This window comes from Muscardinus avellanarius (genome assembly GCF_963383645.1).
Source record: "Muscardinus avellanarius genome assembly, chromosome: 6".
Lineage (NCBI taxonomy): Eukaryota > Metazoa > Chordata > Mammalia > Rodentia > Gliridae > Muscardinus > Muscardinus avellanarius.
This window is the reverse complement of record NC_137791.1, coordinates 5,424,880-5,448,537: the sequence shown is the minus strand read 5'-3', so window position 1 is coordinate 5,448,537 and position 23,658 is coordinate 5,424,880. Positions and strand designations below refer to the sequence as shown.

General features: G+C 42.1%; 1 protein-coding gene across 1 annotated transcript; it reads right to left on the bottom strand.

Moving 5' to 3' along the window:
- Positions 1 to 1,609: 1,609 nt before the first annotated feature.
- Positions 1,610 to 23,141, bottom strand: PLK4 (polo like kinase 4; the record flags this gene model as incomplete). Its single annotated transcript, XM_080697938.1, has 16 exons — positions 1,610 to 1,712; positions 2,678 to 2,784; positions 4,282 to 4,425; positions 5,403 to 5,544; positions 5,678 to 5,769; positions 5,863 to 5,996; positions 6,853 to 7,002; positions 7,998 to 8,100; positions 8,564 to 8,668; positions 10,320 to 10,471; positions 14,751 to 14,851; positions 15,616 to 16,642; positions 20,217 to 20,331; positions 20,411 to 20,506; positions 22,509 to 22,604; positions 23,112 to 23,141. The coding sequence occupies 16 exons, from the start codon at positions 23,139 to 23,141 to the stop codon at positions 1,610 to 1,612; spliced, it is 2,697 nt and encodes an 898-aa protein (XP_080554064.1).
- Positions 23,142 to 23,658: the final 517 nt, after the last annotated feature.

Genomic DNA, 23,658 nt, shown 5'->3' with positions numbered 1-23,658 from the left:
TTTATACTTTTTTAAAATTTGGAAACAGGGTCTCTTAAGCCAGCACGGCTGGATTTGAACCTGTGTGATCCTCCAGTCTCTGCCTCCCAAGCGTGGGGATGACAAGCGTGCGCCACCACGCCCGGCCCTGTCTTTTTCTTCTTCACTCTCCAGGCTGGAGGGACAGTAGTGTGGTTAGAATGGCCCAGACCTTGACATCTTTGACCTGTGCAGCTGACTGCAGGGTCTGTCTTCCAGAAGCCTCCACAAATTTAGCGAAGCTCTCAGTAACCCAGAGAGACCCTGTTTCCAAATAAGAAATAAAATTGGCCTGGGAGCGTAGCTTGGAGGCAGACTACCTCTGGGTTCAATCCCTAGTACCAAAATAAATGAATAAATAAAGCCTAAAAACACTCATAGATGGAAAGTTACCTAGTTAATTTGTTAAAGCAAAAATGTTTTATACCTTCAAAATTTAGGAATTACATTATTTCCTTTTTAAGTGGAACTCTCCTCCTTTTAAAAAAAATTTTTTTTTTTTTTTGGTACTGGGGATTGAACCCAGAAACAGTCTACTACTGAGCTACACTCTAAGGTCTTTTTTTTTTTTTTTTTTTTTTTTTTTTTTGCGGGTCTGGGGATGGAACCCAGAGGCATTTGACCTCTGAGCTACACCCCCTGCCCAATTTTTTAATTTATTTTGAAACAGGCTCTCACTGAGTTGCGGAGGGCCTCACTAAGTAGCTAAGGCTGGCCATGAACCACGATCCTCCTGTCTCAGTCTCCCAAATGCTGGGATTACAAGTGTGCCGCATCACACCTGGCTCCTAGTAACTTATTATTATTATTATTATTATTTTTTTTTTTGTGGTACTGAGGATTGAACCCAGGGGCATTCTATCTCTGAGCTATACCCCCAGTCCTATTTTTCATTTTGAAACAGGGTCTCAATAAGTTGTGAAGGGCCTCACTAAGTAGCCAAGGCTGGCCTCGAACCTGTGATTCTCCTATCTCAGTCTCCCAACTACTGAAATTAAAGGCGTGTGCTACCACGCCTGGCTCAGTAACATATTTTAAATCATTTGAATAAGTCGATAGATAAAGTAACTTATCACTGTATTTATTATTTTTTATAAAACGCATTTGCAGAAATGTTTACTCAGACACGGGTGCTACAAAAATAAATATACAACAAATATACATGTTTACATATGTTACTCATAACAAATACATATTTACAAGTTCAAAAGGTCTAAAACTGCAGACTGTTTTTTCCATGATTCTCACATGTCTGAGAAGTGGGGAAATACAAGCATACACACAGCACGCACACACACCACACGCCATTTAGATTTCTGCTTTCAAAACAGTAGACGATGAACAAAGTCAGTCTGCGGGTGTTTGCAGTGCAGTTAGGCTTACTGTTTTCCTTTATGGCCACTATATTCATAACTGATTCAAATTTCATTGTACCTTGTTCTCTCAGCACACATTTCTTACAGTATAGATAAAAATTCTCTTCAATAGAAAGGCTTTCGGAAGAAGTAAAATTAAATTTAAAAAAGTCACTTCATTTGAAAGCCAACCAAAAACTTATTTATTAAATATAGATATCTAAAAGGAGTTTAAATCAGTGAAAACTAGTAGTTGGATTAGAAAACATCAAGAGTATGGAAGAAAGACACTGTAACTTCTGTTTGATGTATTCAGGTAATTTTTCATTTTCTCCATACCTAAGTGAAGAAGAAGAAAAAGACGAAAACGTAATCTAGTCACTTGTTCTTGTAAAAGTGCCAAAGCGCACGTTTTTCAGTAATTAGTAAGCGATAAGAAGCATTTCAAGAAAAATTACATGTAATTATTTATGACAGTAGTTATCTACATCACGTGACAAACACTTGATTTGTTAAAAAAATAACAATTTTTAGATAAAAGCTTTAACTGACTTTCTAATTGCTAAAGCAAGCTGTAAATCTGGATTCCTCATTCAAGGCCCTAATTCTGAAGGAAATACTATATTAAACACATTATGAATAATTTCTATTAAAAGGTGGCAATTTTCAAATGACCATACCAGGTGAAATCTCAACACGGGTCTGGTGCATCCTTCCACTTCTTGGAGAATTTGAAAGTGCCTTTATTTTTTTATTTTTTTCGGTACTGAACCCAGGGGCATTCTACCTCCGAACTACATCCTCTAGCCCTATTTTATTCCTTATTTTGAAACAGGGTCTCACTAAGTGGCAGAGGCCTCACTAAGTTAGCTGAGGCTGGCCACGAACCTGTGATCCTCCTTCTCAGCCTCCCAAGCACTGGGATTATAAGTGTGTGCCACCACGCCCGGCCTGGAAGTGCTTCCCCTGCACCATCGCCGTCTGGGGTGGGGGAGAGTAGTTCTTCATGTGCTGTTCTCCATATATATACATTTGACAGAAAAGTGAGTGGGCAGGCACGTGCAAACCCTGTCTGCTAAGTACGTCTACCATCACGGGTGCTTCTCATGCAAGAGCGTGCGCACTGGCACTCCTGGACCCCGCCTCGCTTTCATGAGTCAGCTTAGAGATGGAAAGTCAAACTGTTTTTTGTTTTTGCTATTACCAGATCGCTTACTTCTGGCCCGATGCCCACACACGTACTCAGAGAGTGGTTATAGAGGCCCCTACTATCTGCAGGGATTGGCTCAAGCAGGTCAGCTCACCTCATCATTTGGCCATGTGGCGATGAATAGCTGATAGAAGACACGCCCGCCTGGACGACCAGCTGTGACCCATCGTTAAACTGAACCCACACGGCTCCACTAGTTAACTAGAAAAAGCACAGGCACACAGCGGTGGATTTTAAGTTTTAAAAAGGTATTCACTGCAATATAACAAGTTCTTTAAACAATTAAAAATCAACTCTAGTAAGGACAAATTTAGTGCTATAATAGTGTTAGCACTGAGAAAGTATAGGACAATATTCCTATATTTCCCGGATTATTCCTGTATTATCTAAGGCACTATAATATTAAAATCCTTCTTTTTTGGGGCATTGAACCTAAGGTTCAATACCTCTGAGTTATACCACCCGACACTTTTTATTTTGAATCAGTGTCTTGCTAAGTTGCTGAGGCTGGCCTTGAACCTATGATCCTCCTATCGCAGCCTTCCAAGTACTGGGATTATAAACATGTGCTACCATGCCCAGCTTGTTACAATTCATTTTTTTTCCCCTCTGTACTGGGGATGTAGCCCAAAGGCATTCTACTTCCGAGCTACACCCCCGGCCCTATTTCTTATTCTTTACTTTGAAACAAGGTCTCACTGAGTTGCAGAGGGCCTCACTAAGTAGCCGAGGCTGTCCGCGAACCACGATCCTCCTGCCTCAGCCTCCCGAAGGCTGAGATTCCAAGCGTGAGCCACCAGGCCCAGCACAATTATTTTTAATGAATCCTGTGTTCTAATTTCCGTATGGCATCTAAGTGCTCCCTGCCATTCTGCAGCATTTCTCACCAAGAAGGAAGGGACTTAGGAAATCACCACAGCAGCTCTTTCTAAGGCCACAAGACTTCTGTCCAAGAATGTTACATCTCAGCCTGTGAAACTTCTATTAGTGATTTAAGAAAAGGACCCTGGACTCAAAAGAGAGGGCTTACATCCACATTCTGACCACTTTTAAGTAGTGCAGACTTGTATGAGTCCATCTACCATACAAATCATAATTTTACCAACTTCAGAAGCATCATTTTTATTAGGCTATTTTGGGACACAAACTAGACTATGTACGTGAAAAATCTGATCCCGCAGCAGGAACTCCACAGCTGTTTCTTGCCCCGTAACACAGCAGGGTGCATCCCACCCACCGACAGGCAAAAGTACCCCTGCCAGGCCCGTCGCGAGGCTTCAAGCTTCTTATCAGACACAGGGGCTCACATCCACAGGAAACGTCACTAAATCTGAAACTCAACTTTGACTAACTTTAAATAAGGAAAGCTTTCTTCTTTTTGCCAAATCCGAGTCACTCTAGTTGCACAGAACACAAAGTTCTAGAGTGACAACATCTTGGACATTGTTCTGTATTCTTCACAAGTAGCTATGGCCATCACCTCTACTTTAAACATAATCGCCTGGCAACCTGTTATCAATAATAGTTTTCCAATGGTACAAAGAAATGTTAAAAATTTAACAACATAATGTAAAAAAATACATAAACTTTATGGTAAAGAGAATCATTAAAATAATTTACATTTTAAGTAACTGTCTAATCATTATGAAAATTAAAGAAATTCATACTGAAAAAATTCACTTTTTAGAAACTTCTCACCTGGGTTGCCCAACCAACATTTTTCACAAAAACAGATTTCAAAAGTTGTGCTGACGTAGGAAGGCAATCCTTAAGACTATTAGAAGAGATGTTTGTTCCTGGAGCTGCCGTAGGATGGCCAAGTCCTTCTTCAGGGGCAACTACCTACAAACAGTAAAAGGGTAGAAAGAGATTTCTTAGTGTCTTATAAGCAAAAGTAATTAAAGAAAACTACTGCTATCTCATTATCTTAATTACTTAAACAAAAATTTTTATTTTATTATTTTGTGGTACCAGGGATTGAACCCAGGGGGAGTCTACCTCTAAGCTACACCCTTAGCCCTATGTTTTATTCTTTGAGACAGGGCCTCACTTAATCGCTGAAGCTGGCTGCAAATCTGTGATCCTCTTGTCTCAGCCTCCTAAGTACAGGGATTACAAGTGTGCACGAACAAGCCCAGCACAAAAATTTTTAAATTAAGCTGGGTGTGATGGTGCATGCTTGTAATCTCAGTACTTGGGGGAGGCTGAGACAGGAGGATCATGGTTCGCAGACAGCCTCAGCTACTTAGTGAGGTCCTTTGCAATAAAGTGCGACCCTGTTTCAAAATAAAGAGAATAAATAATAGGGCTGGAGGTGTAGACTGGAGGTAGAATGCCCCTGGGTTCCACACACACACACTTCCCTTACCCTTTAATTTCTTTTTGGTAGTGAGAATAAGCCCAGGAGAGCTCTATCACTGAGCCAAACCCCAGCCGTTTTCACTTTATTTTTTGGTTCTGGGATTAAACCCAGGGACGCCTACCCCTTAGCTATATTCTTACTCTTTTTTCTTTTGAAACAGGGTCTTGCTAAGTTGCTGAGGCTGGCCTCAAACCTGAGACCCTGCCTTAGACTCTCAAATACTGGGATTATAGTGATACAGCAACGTGTGCTCGGCCTTTTTTACTTTTTATCTTGAAACAGGGTCTCAGTAAGCTCTAATGTCCTGGCTTTGAATCTGCAGTCCTCTGGTCTCAGCCTCCCAAGTACAGGGATCCAGGCACGTGGCACCGCGCCTGGCTGAGTTTGTATTCTATATGAAGACATCAGGCAAAGCCTGAAGGGTTTCATGTACAGAAGCGACCTCCATTTCCCTCACAGGAGGATGCGGTGCTGGCGCCGGGGGTGGGGAGGCAGCGGTGTTGGTGACCAGCCCGCTCAGCGGGGGCCCGTCTTTCATCGGGTAGGTGGGATCCACAGAAGGAGGTGAAGCCACAGGCGAACTAGTATTTCCAGGTTTTCTGAAAGACATGTCCAAATGTATCCTTTAAAGCTCTCAACATATAGAGGACTAAAGGATGTTTATAAAACATATGCTGCTACTTTCTAACATAGCACACATTTTAGCCATATTTGAAATCTCCAAACATTTACCTTCCTACAATTATCGGGAAGAAGTGAGCACTTCTGCTTTTCTCCTCCTCTTCTGAAATGACAGATTCCAGTGCTAAACAAATACGATGCCCCTGTTTTAAAGAGAGTGCTGTGTATCAATTTACTTCTTCTATATAATTTTAATTATTATTACTTGGTAGACAAACCTTTGAGTAGGTGTGTACCTCATTAGCATGGTCCATATATAGTTTTATTTCGTCTTTCAAACTAACAACTTCATTTTCATTTTTTAAAGTATAAGATTTCCCAGTCTTTTCAATCACTTGTATGAAATCTACGGTTTTGTGTATTTTTGCACCTAGAAAATAAGAATCAAACTAATTTTATTCAATATTTCTAGATTCATTTTATTATCATGAGTATATTTTATACTGAGATTTTATTTTTATTTTTGATGATTAATAAAATAAGACTATCACAGTACTCAATAAATTTAGGCTATCCACTTTTTTTTTAAGTCTGATATATAATTTTATGATATATATATTTAATTGTGGTACTGAGGATTGAAACCAGAGACATTATATCTCCCTGATATACCCCTAGACTAATTTTATTTCTTATTTGAAAACACGTTCTTGCTAGGTTGAGTCTCACTAAGTTGCTGAGGGTGAACCCGCAATCCACCTGTCTCAGCCTCCCAAGTACTGGGATTGCAGGTACGCACCACCATGGTTGGATCTTATGAGAGATATATAAGGCTGGGCCCTGGTGGCGCATGCCTGTAATCCCAGCATTTGGGAGGTGGAGACAGAAGGATCGCGATTCGCAGACAGCCTCAGTGACTTAGTGTGGCCCTTTGTAACTCAGTGAGACCCTGTTTCAAAATAAAGAATAAAAAATAGGGCTGGTGGTGTAGCTTGAATGTAGAATGTCCCTGGGTTCCATCACTAGTACCACGAAATAAATAAATAAATAAATAAATAAAAATACCTTTTTTTGTGTGTGGTACTGGGGATAGAACCCAGCGGCATTCTACCTCTGAGCTATATATAAATAATTTTTGGTTAAAATGACTTAACAGGTAGTATACTATGCTTGTAATTTATATGTATGGAGAAATATCTATTTTTAAAACTTTCTGTGGTGAATTAAAGGACACACAACACTAAATTACAAACTGGAAAAAAAATACCATTCTGAATAGTACTTACCATCATAAAACCAAACCTCAAAATCAGCACCAGGAGAATTCTCCATCAAGACACATTTAGCGTATCGTGTAAAATAAGTGATTTTGGGAGATTTCGATCTTACAAGCTGTACAAATCTGGAAGCATACTGATATTTTCGCCAGTATTTCTCTAGGGAGAAAAAAATGACCTCATATTACGGAAAAAGGTGTTGACATGTAAGTTTAGCTATTTTGATTTCTTCTTTTTATGGTAGTGGGATGAAACTCAGGGCCACCTACCTCTGAGTTCCACTCCTAGCCCTATTTTATTCTTTTGTTTTGAAACACAACATCTGTTTTGCAGATGGCCCATGTTGCTGTGGCTGCAAACCTGTGATCCTGTCTCAGCCTCCCAAGTACTGGGATTACAAACCTGTGCCACCATTTAAAAAACTAGTGTTGAGCCAGTCATGATGACACATGTCTGTAATCCCAGCATTTGGGAGGCTGAAAGAGGAGGATCAAAGGTTCAAGACCAGTCTCAGCAACTAGCAAAACAAACAAACAAAAAAAATAAAATAAAAAGGGCCAGGAGCATAGCTCAGCGCCAGAATGCCCTTGGATTCAATCCAATGCCTAGTGACAAAAAACAAACAAACAAACAAACAAAACCCAAATCAAAAAACCTAGATACTTTATGTTGTAATTTTTAACATGTATCGAAGTAGATTAGTAACTAAACAAATGCACAAATTATATTTGTGTGACATGTGACTAACGCTCCGGAGTTAGTTTTAAATATTTTCTGTCTCGCTAAATTGCTGAGGCTGGTTTTGAACCTGCAGTCCTCCTGTCTAAGCCTCTCAAGTATGCCACTATGCCCACCTTAGTTTTTACTTTAAATAATTAAGTAAAGTAACTCAGGAACTAGCGAGACCCTGTAGGTCCAAGTCCTCTAGGTTCAGCCCCCAGTAATTCCCCTAAATAAAAATAAAAGGTACCATTATAACAGAATATAAATAGCAAACACTGCATTAATAAGACACACCAAAATCTGACCAGATACAAGAACATACCTGTAGCACGACTAACTCCAAGATATTAACAACCCCGCATACTCACAAAGACTTTAAGTGTATGAGAAGCTGCTTTCAATGAAAGTTACTTCCCCATAAGTTTACATACCTGGTAAACTGTCAAAAGTGTACCTACTGATGTTGTCAGTAGGTAGAGGAGGTCTATCAGTAAGAGGAAAGCCTCTTCCATCGTTTGGATAATAAATAGTGATCTGCCAAAAAATTTTAAGATTTCATATTATATGCCATTGAATAAAGGCACGGCATTTGTTAACAAAAAGTATAAAAAGATTAAAATATATTAAATATTATTTTATAGAAAAATAACACACTCTCTAAAAATCTTTGTTTTTCAACTTAAACCAATTATTTCAGATTTTGTTACCAGTTACGACTATTTTTATTTATTTCTTGTGGTGCGAGGGATTGAAGCAAGGACCTCACACATGCTAGGCAAGCACTCTAACATCATGCTTCAGCCTAACCCTACAATTATTTCTAAGACCATACTAATTTATGAAGTAGATATGAAACTTCATTTTAGCTCTGGATTCCAGAGACACCATTATATCAGAAAAACTGGCTTAAGCAAATTTTTAAGATCTCCTTGTAAATACTGAGACGCTAAATGCATATATGACAGTTTTAAGATGCAAGAAGAAAATTCCACGTCACCATATTCCCATCACTAGATATCTGCAGCACTTCCTTCACGTATTCTTGAGACGCGTGCTCCTTTAGAAGCTCCACACACACCTCTTCTGAATCAAGTATGCTCACCTGAGGAAAACACAAAGTCAACAAAAGCGTCCGTGTTCACTAGGACATCTGACAAACATGATACTGAAAAGTACTTAACCATGGCAGAAATAAAAGTCAAAGTCAGAACCAACAGCAGCTCCAGTCTAGGAGCCAAGACCAGGGGATTCGTGAGCACTGGGAGCTGAGCCTTAAGGGCGGCGGCAAGACTGGATAATGAGGAGTGAAAGGAGAAATGGGAGCAGAGGGAGCAGAGGGAGGGAACAAAGACTGAAACACAACACCTGTCACACACAGCAGGGCGGGGAGGGCAAGGGACAAACCGGGAAGACCAGGCCCTGCTTCGCAGGCCATTTCAACCCCACATTTAAACACGCAGCGTCCTCCTCTTCAGATCACTTCAGCTGTTAAAATAAGTTATATTCCCCCATTCACCTTTTTGATTTGGGCTCGAATTAAATGCAGGATATAAAATATTGATTTACCAATTGGAATTGTGAATAAAGTAACATTTTAAACTATTGTTAGGATATAATGATATAGCCAATATTATTGTGTGTGTGGTGCTGGGGATTGAACCCAGGGGCATTTTACCTTTGAGCTACATACACAGCACTATTTTATTATTTTTTAAAAATAAGTTGCTGAGGCTGATTTCAAACCTGTGATCCTCCTGTCTTTAGCCCCCAAGTACTGGGATTACAGGCATGCACCGCCAAGCCCAGCTTGACATTGCCAATATTATGTTTAAATGTCTTACATTCAAATATTTTAAGTCAATATCTAAAATTCAAAACTTATCAGTAATTAATTCACCATCCATAAAAAGCTAGAAAGAAACAGCTGTATTTGCATGAATACCCTACTTTCTCTCTCTCTCTCTCTCTCTCTCTCTCTCTCTCTCTCTCTCTCTCTCTCTCTCTACTGGGGATAAAACCCAAGGGCATTCTACCTCTGAGCTACACGCCCAGCCGTTTTTTATTCTTTATTTGAAAACAGGGTCTCACTGAGTTGCAAAGGGCCTCACTAAGTAGCTGAGCTGGCCACGAACCGTGATCCTCCTGTCCCTGCCTCCCAAATGCTGGGATTACAAGCATGCCACCATGCCCAACTTCCAAACATTTTCTTTATTTTTTGCAGTACTGAGGATTGCACTCAGAGGCAGACTACCACTGAGCTACACGCCTAGCCCTACTTATTATTCTTTATTGTGAAACAAGGTCTGCCTACATTGCAGAGGGCCTCACTAACAGCTGAGGCAGGTGGTGAACCTGTAATCCTCTTGTCACAGCCTCCCAAGTACTGGGATTACAAATCTTTGTTTTTGTTTTGTTTTGGCGGTACTGGGAATGAACCCAGCAGCATTGTACCTCTGAGCTACACCCCCAGCCCTACTTTTTAGTCTTTTTATTTTTGAAACAGCATCTCACTGGGTTGCAAAGGGCCGCACTAAGTAGCTGAGGCTGTCCTTGAACCATAATTCTCCAGTCTCCTCCCAAATGCTGGGATTACAAGCTTGCGCCACCTTGCCCAGACTTTTTTCTCTTTAAATAAGTTTATCATGTACACATCTCAAAGTCCAGGGACATTACAGGGAACTAAAAATTATGTTTACAAAAATTTTATTCTAATTAAAAAGAAGTACTGAATAGCTTAGCAGAACAATACTTACCACGGCCTTCTTGGTTTTTTGTCTGATCGGCTTTAATCTATGAGCGATCAAAGGAGATGTCATGCTTCGTAATGTAGGCTTCTGATAAGCCAGCGCTGACTCTACGCCCCGACGCTTGCTTTGTGCAGGAGGACCGACGCCAAACACAGGTGCTTCCTGCTGCGCTGGCTCAGGCTTGCTGTGAAGCTCAGGCCTGCACCTCGGGGGGCTCGGCTGTCTGGCAGGGTGGACCCCGCCAGCGCCAGCGGCTTGGGAGTTCTCGCCTCCTCTCCCACCCCAGGCCGCCCTCGAGGAGGCCTGAAGATGTGGAGGGACCGGGAAGTCTCCCTCTGGGCCGGTGCTGAGCTCAGTGGTTTCTCCTAAATGAGCTAGAATGTCAACAGTGGAAAAGCAGTTCAGTAAACAAACAAAAAGCCACATGTATACAGAAATAGCACTCAAAATTATTTCAATTAAAATAATAGTTTTAATTTACCAGCCTTTACTTCCATGTGTACTGTATTTATTTAGACTGAAGGTGAATATAAAATTTAAAAGCTTGGTTTAATAAAACACCCCCCCAAAAATACCCAAAACAAAATAATAGTGCACTATATTCAGAATTTTTGCTCATAAATATCTCTAACTGCTCCTGCCAAAGGGAATGGTGGTGTAAATATGTGAGATGGATAGATCTATTAATTTTTTCCTATCAAAACAACCATTTTATTATATATATCTTATGACATTATTATACTGCTTTAATATGCACAATGAAATTCTATGGCAAAAAAAGTACCTAGTTTTCTTTCTTTCTTTCTTTCTTTTTTTGCGGGTCTGAGGGTGGAACCCAAGGGCAGTCTACCTCTGAGCTACACCCCCTGCCCTATTTTTTATTCTTTATTTGGAAACCGGGTCTCACTGAGTTGCAGAGGGCCTCACTAAGTAGCTGAGGTTGTCCACCAACTGCGATCCTCCGGTCTCAGCCTCCCGAATGCTGGTATTATAAGCGTGCGCCACCATACCCGGCCCTAATTTTCTTTTCTTTTTAAATTTTTGTTGGTATTTGGGGTTCAAGGGTTGAACCCTTAGCACAATTTTATTTTTTAATTTGAAACAAGGTCTCACTAAATTATTGTGGGTAGGCTTGAACCTATAATCCTCCTGTCTCAGCCTTCTAAGTACTGGGATTACATGCATGCGCCACCATGCCTCGCGCTTAATTTCTAACTAAGGAGCACTCTAATATATGACGTAAAAAGATGCTAACTTTAAAAGGATATTTTAAGTCAGATCACAAATAGATACTACCAGAAAATGAGTTTTTCACTTAAGGCAAAGTCTAGCCACTGTGGGATAAACTAATTGTAAAGTAAGCCAACGTTCCAACAAGAGCAGATTTGATCAGAGCTCCCAGATATGGGAACGTGCTCTCTAAGCTAACAGCTGTCTATTCAATCTTTCCTTAGAAAATATGCAACTACAATCAAAAGCTGTATGAATATCTTCAGTATTATATTTAATATATACATGTCTTTTGGTACTGGGGATAGAACCCAGGGGCATTCTACCTCCAAGTTAAATCCCCAACCCTATTTTTTAAATTCTTTTTTTTTTTTTTTTTTTGGTGGTACTGGTGATAGAACCCAGGAGCGAGCGAGTCCGCCCGCCCGCCCTTCCTTCCTTCCTTCCTTTCTTTCGTGGTACCAGAGGTGGAACCCAGAGGCTTTCTACCTCCGGGCTATACTCCCAGACCCATTTTATATTTTATTTGGACACAGGGTCTCACTAAGTTGCTGAGAGCCTCACTAAGTAGCTGAGGCTGGCTTCGAACCTGCACAAACCTCCTGTCTCAGCCTCCCAAGCGCACGGGGATTACAAGCATGCACCACCATGGCCGGCACCCAGGGGCTTTTCTACCTCTGGGCTATACTCCCAGACCTATTTTATATTTTACTTGGAAACAGGGTCTCGTTAAGTTGACGAGAGTCTCACTAAGTAGCTGAGGCTGGCTTTGAACCTGTGCGATCCTCTGCCTCAGCCTCCCAAGTGCAGGGATTACAAGTGTGCCCTACCACACCCGGCCTATTCTTTATTTTGAAATGGGGTCTCACTAAGCAGCAGAGGGCCTCTGTAAATAGCTAAGGCTGGATAAGAACCTGTGATCTTCCTGTCTCAGCCTCCCAGTTACTGGGATTACAAGAATGAGCTGCCATGTCCGGCTTGTGTCCATATTTTTAAAAAGTTCTTATGAATATTATCAAGTTAGACTTTATATGGTTTTATAGTTTACATGGGGATATTATATAAAATTGTAATGTTTTACTACTAAAGTCTGAAAGGTTTTTTTGGGAAATGGAGGTGGAACCCAGGGGCATTCTACCTCCCAGCTATATCCCCAGCTCTATTTTTTATTCTTTATTTTGAAACAGGGCCTAAGTTTTAGAGGGCTTCACTAAGTAGCTGAGGCTGGCCACAAATCTGTGATTCTCCCATCTAAGCCTCCCAAGCCCTTGATTTACAAGTGTGTGGCACCTTACCTGGCTACAGATTTTTTTCTTAAGTGGCTTTACAGGGCTTCTCCTCCTCTCCAACACTCATGATAAAAACCTACTCTGTAGCAAACAAAATATATCGCTGGGCTTGGTGCCGCATGTGTGAAATCCCAGTCCAAGAGGAGTGCAAGTTCCAGGCCAGCCTCAGAAACTTAGCCAGGACCCCAGCAACTTCTTATGACCCAGCTTAAAAATAAAAACAGGGCTGCGGTATAGCTTGCAGGTATGCCCCTGGGTTCAATCCCCAGCACACACACAAAATCATAAACAGATTAATTACAGCCATATTGTGCAGTCTTTTGTCTGTGAGGTAATACAATACTTAGTAAAAAACGATCTCCTCCTCCCTGTATGTTATTTTAAAATTCTCTTTATTCCATCATTACTTCCCATCCCACCTTCTGTTTATCTGTTATGTTCACTATTGAGAAATGTTTAACCCATCAAAGCCCAGATTTTCAATTCTGTGGCTAGTGCACCTTAACACAGGTGCATTAAAATAGGCTGAAAATGATAATCTAGAGTTTATATGTCCTTATATATTTTTCATATGTGTGTGTGTGTGTAAATCACATACATATATATTTCTAATGCTCTAATCATCCACTTATTACCTTTTTAAAAACAACAACAACAACAACAACAACAACAACAACAAAGAACTCTATAAACATATTTCAAAAGTTGACCATAAGTGATACATTTAAGTTTTTATTTTTATTTTTTGCAGGTCTGGTGATGGAACCCAGGGGCATTCGACCTTCGCGCTCCACCTCCTGCCCTATTTTTTATTCTGTATTTGAAACTGGGTTTCACTAAGTTGTGGAGGGCCTAAGTAGCTGAGGCTGGCTGCGAACCACAATCCTCCGGTCTCAGCCTCCCGAATGCGGGGATGACAAGCGTGTGCCACCATGCCCGGCTCCACATTTAAGTTTTTATAGCTTAAGTTTTTATGGGTGTCCCATGTTTGGGTCTATGGGATTTAATGAGTTAAGTTTCACCCTCTCCTTCTATAAATTAAAGGCTATGGATGACAATAGCTACTTACAAATATTTAGGGTTTGTTTAGTGGCTGTGTTTCAGTGTGAGAGCTTACAAGCAGACACAAAGTCCCTATCAGCTTCTACTTATAAGTCAGGTTAACCATCTTTTATTATTTTATGGACACCGATAGTAGGTGCTTTTTATAGAGAGGCCGCAAGAAGGGAGGGCTTAAGAGTAAGGCTTGAGCTGGAGTTTTGGCTTCTCTACTTAATCATTATGTAGCATATAAAAATCATTCAGTGCATTTTCATCTGTAAAAATACTAAGGCTGTCAGGGCTGGGGATGTAGGTGAGGGGCAGAGCACTTGTCTAGTACTCCTGAGGCCCTGGGTTTAATCCTGAGCACCACAAAATCAGAATCAAACAACTGTGAGATAAAAATAGACCTTTAAAAATGATGTAATAGAGGAGTGTCTTCCTCATATGTTCTTTGTGAGTAATCATATATATTGAGTAGTAAGGACAGTAGCTGACTTACACTAAATATCAAAATATGTGGTCTTATTATTATAATATAGCTTTACTGAAATTAATTGAAAAATTTGTATTTTCTTAAGAAAATCCAAATAGAAAACTGTTAAAATGCTTGCTAAGCCTACAAGTTAGAATTTTTTTTAGTATGGGGGAATTGAACCCAGGAGCGTTCTACCTGAGCTCCACGCCCAGCCCTACTTTATTTTACTTGGAAATAAGGTCTCACTAAGTTGCTGAGGTTTTTGCTAAATTGCAGAGGCTGGTCTTGAACCCATGATCCTCCTGTCTCAGTCTCCCAAGTACTGGGATTACAGGCTTGCTCACCAGGTCTGGTTACCAAATTGTTACTTTTTAACTAAATATTCCATTAAAAACTCACCATTCATGTGCAGATTCCCAAACCACTGCTTTACCATTTCAGTCTGAGCTGTCTGGTCTGAACATGGAAAAGGAATATTTTCAGGACAAAGATGATTAGAGCTAAAGAAAAGGAAAAAGAAAATCTCATAAACTAATAAATTACCAGGCAACTCCCCCCCTCTTTTTTGGGTGCTGGGAATCAAACCCCATGCCTTGTACATGCTGAACATGTGTTCTACTACAGAGCTACACCTCAGCCCCGAGGCACTTTTGAAGGCAAAAATGTTGGAAAAGAGAGATTGGAATACTTTAAAATTTTAGAAATAACTATAGAATAAGTGTAGCAATAGTTTAGAAATAACTGTAGAAAACAGTATTTGCAATAGAAACTCGCCTCCAGAATGTATTCCTAGGTCAAAATGTGAGGCATGTGATGGGTTCTATATTATTGTCTTTTATAATTCAAACATAAAAATCACAAGCTCAGACCACAAAAGCTGCTCAGACACTCATTTGTCCATGAGAAGCAGTCAGTAGGCGCCGAGCGCTCGGCCTCAGCTCTGCCCCCTTTGCTCTGTATAGTTATTAGTGTACGCTAGGGCTGACTTGTTAACATGATGCTGTGAGTGAGACAGATTCTCAAGAATATACGCTGTATGCACATTTGTCAATACACACACTTTCAGAAAGCCATCGTTTAAAATGATCACCCCAAATCTCTTCCTAATAAGAAATGAAAATCATAACTGCAAGTGCCTCAGAGGCATGTGTTTACAAGAGGCATTCGTGGTCCTGGCAATGTCCTTCATTTAGACACAGCCTTGTATTTGTGTTAGTATAGTGTTTACTGGAAAAGAAAGTGCTTTTAGTAGAGTTATTCTTACAGTGCGTGGTTGTTATCAGGTCTTTCAAAAGATCCAGAACTATTAGATGCCTTTTCTTTAAATAAATGGAAAACGTTGACGTTGCTGTTTGGGGGTGGGTACGTCTCTTCACTTTCATCTACCCCTGGTCTTCTGGACTTGGAAAGCATTTCCACAGAGTGACACCGTTCCATCGTGTATGTTTTCGCTTGAGAATGACCATTAAAAGTGCTGGATCTATCAGAGGAATGCGCTCTACGAAGGTACCGAGAACGTGGCCTTTCGTCTGCATCTTGGATTACCCTTCCTCTTCCCCCGTTGCTGGTTTCTTGTGCCTGGTTCCCCCACTGAGTACAAAAACTGCTTCCATCTCCCGAAGAAGAAAAGTCACTTGAGTTTTTATTCTTTGGAAATACAGTCATTTTATTTGGCAGTGGCTGACCTATGAAAAGCCGCCTTCTGTCAAGTAAACTACCACTTATACTGGTACCGGAAGAAGCTGTAACTGCGGTAGAAATTGTGGCATGTCCACTGTCGAGTGAGTCCTCTACAGTGCCCACATCTTTACTTCTTGCTGAAGAGTTTCGGGACATAAAAGGATGGTCCAAAATCGAAGACAGACTTAACCGATCTGCTGGATTTCTGCGCAGTAAGTGGTGAATAAGATCCTGGGCCTCCCGTGACAAAAACGTTGGCATCTCATAATCTGCCAGTACGACTTTGTTCAGTGTGTTCTTGACCGTGTCAGTGTCAAACGGTGGCCTCCCGATGAGTAGCGTATAAAACATACAGCCCAAGGACCAGACGTCAGACTCAAGTCCATGCGCACTTCGGGTTGCGATTTCCGGGGAAATGTAATTTGGGGTTCCGCACAGTGTGTAGTGCTTCTCGTGTGGCATCTTCAACTGGGTCGCCAGCCCAAAATCAGCAATCTTGACGTTCATGTTACGAGTCAGTAAGAGGTTGGAAAGCGTGAGGTCCCTGTGTAATATGCCATGGGAGTGAAGGTACAACATCCCCGTGATGATCTGGTGCATGAACTGTCGAGCTGTGACGGCACAAAAGAGAATCAGCAACTGAGAAAACCTGGAAGACTCAGCATTTAGAATTTATAGAACCCAGGTACATGTGCCAGAGAATTGCATTAAAATACTAGCTTGCAGCTTAGTATAAAATACCACTCTCCTGATATTATAATATTTCCTCATTCCCCCTCCCTCTTTTGGTGGTACTGGGGGTGGAACCCAGGGGCTTTCTACCTCCCAGCTACACTCCCAGATCTATTTTATATTTTACTTGGAAACAGGGTCTCACTAAGTTGCCGAGAGCCTCACTAAGTAGCTGAGGCTGGCTTCGAACCTGTGCGATCCTCCTGTCTCAGCCTCCCAAGTGCGGGGATTACAAGCGTGCGCCACCACGCCTGGCTTCCTCATTCCCTTTAAAAAAAATCAGGCCTTTCTTTTAATCTTTTCCCTTCCTGACTGATGAGCTTTCTATATTCAATTAAGAGAAACTAAGTTTTACTGGCAATGGGGAGTGATTAGGGTAACTAAGATAACCAGAATTCCATAATAACTTAAGAAAGATAATTATTTATTTATATTTTTGGTACTGGGATTTGAACCCAGAGGCTTTCTACCTTCAAGATATACCCCCAGTCCTATTTTATTTATTTGGACACAGGGTCTCACTAAGTTTCTAAAAGCCTTGCTACATTGCTAAGGCTGGCTTTGAACCTGTGCTCATCCTGTCTCGGCCTCCCAGGTACTGGGATTACAAGCATGTGCCACCACGCCCAACAAGAAAGGTAATTAACCGTGCAAACAACTCATAAGTCCATATATATATTAATTGTGAGAAAGAAAAAGTTAGCTTTTCTTTGATGACTCTAAACCCTCCCCAAAAGTATTAGCTGTCAATAGGTTGTATATATTCTTTGTTGTGTCGTTTTACCAATTGAACCAGGGGCTATTTGCCTCCGAGCTACACCTCTGTGTCTGGTGGTGCTGGGTATTAAACCCAGGAGCATTCTAACTCTGAGCTATACCCCAAGCCTTACTTTATTTTATATTTGGAAACATATAGTCTTGTTAAATTGATTGATAAAGCCTCACTTGAGTTGCTGAGGCTGGCTGTGAATCTGTGATCCTCTTGTTTCAGCCTTACAAGTACTGGGATTATAGGTGTGAGCCACCATGCCTGGTTTATTTTTTAATTTTGAAGTAAAGTGAAAAAAAAAAAAAAAGGCTGCTGAGAGTCTTGTTAAGTTGGTGAGGCTATATTCAAACCTGGGGTCCTTCTGTCTCAGCCTTGTGAGTACTAGGGATACTAATGTGTGCCACTACATTTGACTAACAGTGAAATTTGGGTCAGAGGACAAGAATGTTTCTATAATTCAAAACATAAGAGCAAATTGTTTTTCAATAGATCTAAATATACAGAAAGGCCAGGTATGGTAGTATACACTTGTAATTCTAGTACTTGGGAGGCTGAAATAGGGGGACTGCAGGTTTGGGATCAACCAGAGCAACTTAGTTTTAGAATAAAAAATAAAATAGAACTGGGGGTATAGCTTGAAGGTAGAATACCCCTGGGTTGTTCAATCCCCAATAATTAACACAGAGTACAGAAAACTAATCAGTACCCATCTTGCTTATCTGCAATTTCAATTAACAGGACAAGATAACATGATAAAATTCATTCGACAATGTATGGACATGATTCTGATTTAAACTGTAAAAATTGGGGAACTTTGAAACTGACCTTGTATTTTATAGTAAGGAATGATTAATCATGATAATAACTTTGTGATTATATATCTTTAAAGTCTGTATTTTATTAAGATCTATACAAAATAGTTATAAATAAAAAGATGTCTATGATTGGTCTCAAAACACTCTAGTGAATCAGAGGATTAAGAAGGATATGGGGCCGGGTGTGGTGGCACATGCTTTAATCCCCACGCTTGGGAGGCTGAGACAGGAGGATCGTACAGGTTCAAAGCCAGCCTTGGCTATTGAGTGAGGCTCTCGGGCAACTTAGTGAGACCCTGTTTCCAAATAAAATATTAAAAATAAATAGGGCTGGGAGTATAGTCCGGAGGTAGAAAGCTCCTGGGTTCCACCCCCAGTACCAAAAAAAAAAAAAAAAAAAGATATGGGCCAGGTGTGGTAGTACATGCCTGGGAATTGAGACAGGAAGATACCAAGTTTGAGGTCAGCAATAGCAATTTAGTGATATTTTAGCAACTTAGCAAAATCCTGTTTCAAAATACAAAGGGCTGGGGTGTGTGGCTTAGAGGTCGAGTGCCCTTGGGTTCAATCCCCTATACACACAATAAAGAAGAGTATGAATGCCAGGCTTGGGGGTCTGCATCTGCAATCCTAGTACTTGGGAGGCTAAGACAGGAGGATTGTAGGTGTGAGGACAGCCTCAAAAACTTAGCGACTCCCTGCTTTAAAATAAAAGTAAAAGGAAAAAAGGGGCGGGAGCTGGGGGCATATTTGGAAGGTAGAATGCCCCCAGGTTCCCTCCTTGATTAAAAAAAAAGCGTACAAAGGACTCCAGAAGTTTTGGAAATTGAGCAACAAGTTCAAAGAAGTTCATGATAATACTCCTATCCATATTCTGTTTTGTTTTTGTTTTTGGTGGTACTAGGGATTGAACCCAGGGGCATTTTACCTCTGAGCTACATCCCTAAGCCTATTTTTTAGTCTTTATTTTGAAACAGGGTTCACTAAGTTGCAGAGGGCCTCACTAAGTAGCTGAGGCTGGCCGTGAACCTGTGATCCTCCTGTCTCAGCCTTCCAAGTGCTGGGATTGCAAGTGTGATCCACCACGGCAGGCTTAAATGGTTTTAAGTGTTATTTGTGCTTGATTTAGAAACTAGTAAATGGCTACCAGAGATTTTATTTAAAATGTTTTAGCTAGCTGGGCATGGTGGCGCATGCTTGTAATTCCAGCATTCGGGAGGCTGAAACCAGAGGATCACAGTTTGCTGACAGTCTCAGCTACTTAGTGAGGCCCTCTCCAACTTAGTGAGACCGTTTCAAAATAAAAAATACAGAGGCAGGGGTGTAGCTCAGAGGTTGAATGTCCTTGGGTTCCATCCCCAGAACCCCCGCCCCCCAAAGTTAAGTTTTAGCTGGATGTGGTGGCATTTGTAATCCTCACATTTAGAAGGCTGAGACAGGACCACAGGTTCGTGGCCAGTCTTAGCTACTTAGTGAGACTACTTCCAAATAAAAATAAAATAGCCAGGTGTGGTGGTGCCTGGTGGCATGGTGGTTCCCCAGGAATGAACGAACATGCACACACACACACGCACACGCACACACACACACGGCTGGGGGGTAGCCCAGAGGCAGAATGTCCCCAGGTTCAATCTCTAGTAAATCCCTAGTACTAACACATACACCCTACACAAATTTTGGGGATAAAAGGAACGTTAATTTCTCACTTCTGCAATAATTGGATTGTTTATACGAAGTAAAAGCTTTTGGGGTGTAGGCATTTCCTTTACTGGCTTAAAGTAATGACTGAAAGTTTTACTTAGCAAAAACAGTACATTCTTCAAAACCACACTTTGAAAAGCAAAATGTTTATCAAAGCAAGAAGCGTACCTTCATGTTCTGAGAAGGGTTTCACTCTGTTCTTTAGATACCTGTTCATTTCTCCATTATGACACATTTCTAGTACCAGGTACACATAATTGCTATCTTCAAAATAGTTATAAAGCTGAAATGTAGAAAGCACAGTAAGTTACAATATATAAAATCCACCTTCCTTGGTTACTTCTATAAAACCTGTCTCTTACCTCCAAAATAGAAGGATGCTTCAACTGACAATGTATTTTCACTTCATTTTGGACTCGCTGTACCATTCCAGCTCTATACATGGCTTTTTTATCTATCTGAAAACGACAGAGATTTAAATGGTAGACAATAAACTTTCAAATATGAAGTTGCTAAAAGTCACCTTCCAAAAGACTTAATTCAAAAGAGCCTGAAGCTGGATGTGGTGGCACATGCTTATAAACCCAGTACTTGGGAGGCGAAGACAGGAGGATCATAGGTTTGCAGCCAGCCTCAGCTACTTAGTGAAGCCCTTCGCAACTTAGTGACATCCTATTTCAAAATAAAATAGAGCTGGGGTGTAGCCTGAAGGTAGAATGATATTGGTTCAATCCCAGTACCAAAAATAAAATGAAATAAAATAAAAGCCTGAAATCTTTTTATGGTGTGGTTTTGGGGATTAAACTCAGGCATGATAGAAACAGGGTGTTGTTAAGATACCTCTCCCTGCTGACCTTGAACCTGTGATTAGCCTGCCTTAACATCCCAAGTACTGCTATTACAGGCTTGTGCAGTGGCTCTAGGCTCCCAACTGTTTTTACGTCTTTTTTTTTTTTTTTTTTTGACTAGGAATTGAACCCAGGACATTCTCTTGTAAGCTACACCGAAGTTCTTTTTATTTTAAAACAGCGTCTTGCTAAATTACTGTGTGCTGTCTTGGAGCTTGCATCCTTCCATCTAAGCCTTCCAAGTACTGAGAATACAGGCACGTGCCACCACACCGGGCTTTGTGCATTTTTTTTTTTTTTTTTTTGGTGGTACTGGGGTTCCTGGAAGCCCTTCTACCTCCGGGCTACACTCCCAGACCTATTTTATATATTTTTTGAAACAGGGTCTCTTACGCCAGCGCAGCTGGCTTCGAGCCTGTGCGATCCTCCTGTCTCTGCCTCCCAAGCGCGGGGATTACAAGCGTGCCCACCACGCCCGGCCTGTGTATGTTTTGAGATCAAATCACTCTGCTGTCTATTTCCTCTCCAAATTTAGCAGAGTGCCTGGCAGAGTGGACAGCTAGTGAGTTTGCCGAGTGCATTCTAATATCCTCTCGCAATTTAAATGATTTAAGCAAACTGCCCTCAAGTGAAAAAATACAAATTTAGGCAAGTTTTAAAGGAAAATTCCACTTCCCCTTTCCAACTGTTTTTGATAAATAGTATTTAATATGCTTTTATGTTATTCCTATTAGGATGATTCCCAACAATCAAGAATGGCATTTAATAGTTGTAGTGTAATACAGAACTACACATAATATGCTGCTATTATTATTATTATTATTATTATTATTATTAATTGTGGCACTGGAGAGTGAGCCCACGGGCATTCAACCTCTCAGCTACATCCCCAGTCTTATTTTCATTTTGAAACAAGGTCTCCCTAGGTTGATGAGAGTCTCACTACTTGCTGAGGCTGTCCTCTAATCAGCAACCTTCCTGTCTCAGCCTCCCAAGTACTGGGATTATAGGCAAGGACCACCATTCCGGGCCATACAATGCATTATTATAAAGATGTTATCTAATTTCTACCCATTGCTCCAAGTATGCATAATTAAATATGGGCCAGGACTACTGAACATTAATGAAGATAAAATAAAGATAATTAAGCAAGGTTAAGGTTCTCCTTAAGTGTCATGAAGCTCAACCACTGGACTCGGCACTATTGTCTTTTGGTAGTACTGGGGATGGAACCCGGGGGCATTCTACCTCTGAGCTATACCCATCCCTATTTTTTATTCTTTATTTTGAAACAGGGTCTAATAGAGTTGCTGCGCAAGGGTGGGCTCACTAAGTAGCTGAGGCTGTCCTATTTTATTTTATAATCTGAAAAGGATCTCACTAAACTATAGGTGGCCTCACTCAATTGCTGAGGCTGGCCCTGAACCTGTGGTCCCGTCTCAGCCTCCCCAATACTGGGATTACCAGGGAGGGCCATCCTGTCTGGCTACAATGCATTGTTTACACCATAACCAAAGAAAAGAATAATATATAAGGAGTCTGTGACATCTCAAACAGCGTACCTCTAATTATTTGCAAAGTATGGTGGTAAAGTTGACTGATATATTCTTACCATTTTGATTGCAACTTCTAACCCAGTGTGAATGGACTCAGCTCTGTAGACACCAGCAAACGATCCTTTCCCGAGCAGATTTCCGACTTTAAAGTCCTTAAAGAATAAAATACGAGATGTGTGATGATTCACAGGAGTAAAAGGAAGAAAAGACTGGGGGGATTGGACAAGATAAGATTAAATGGATCAGGAGGGGAACCGGACAAAACGGAGGCATGTATCGCACCTCGATATCGCAGGGGTCAGGGAGAGAAGTCATGCCGAAGCTCTGCGGGGCTCCCTGGGCTGGCAGGTCGACCTGAGCTGGAGCACCCCAACTTAGTTCCTCCACCTCCGTGCGGCCTCAGCGCCTCCTCCCTTCTCCAGCCAAGCCCTGCAGCCCAGGGCCCGGCAGCACCCGCCGCAGCTCCCGCCGCAGCTAACCGCCATCCCCGGGCAGGGGGCGGTGGCGTCCCTCCGCTCCAGCGCGGCAGCTGCGGCGGGAGAGCTGGGGCGCGGGGCGGCTCCCCGGCGCCGCCCGGAGGGGCGGGCCGCTCCGCCCCCGACAGCCGGCGGGGCGGCCGGGACCCTCCCCGGCAGCCGGCGCCCGGCCGCGCCCCTCACCTCGATCTTCTCCCCGATGCACGTCGCCATCTTCCCCGGCCCCGGCCCGGGCCCGGGCGGCCGGCGCTGCGCGGCCGAGCTCCCTTCACGCAGACCCTTCGAGGTAGCGCTCCAAGCAGCCAGCCGGTCTTGGTGCCCATTAGGCTCTGCTCTCTAGGCCGCCGCTCGCGGCGACCGCGCCGAAGCCCCCGCAAGGTCTCCTAGACACCTTCCGAGGCCCGGGCGGCGCCTCCGCGCTCCCATTTTGAAAAACTCCCGCCGGTTGCCATCCGAGCCGGCTGGCGGTGACGTAGGGCGCGCAGTCGCCGCTGAGAGGCTGGCCCGGCGCGCGTGCGCAGCGGCGCCCTTCGCGCGCACTTCCGGGCTAGGGCGGGACTTCCGGCGTCGGGCTCAGAGCCGGAAGTGCCGCGCGCCGGAGTCTGATCGGCGGCGGCTGTGGGCAGGTTTTCCGTGGTCAGCCCTGCCCATGGAGCCTTTAGCACTGGTAGACTTCCTACTTCATGGTCGAGGAAACCACGTCCTACTTCAGAAAGGCCTTAATCTCTTA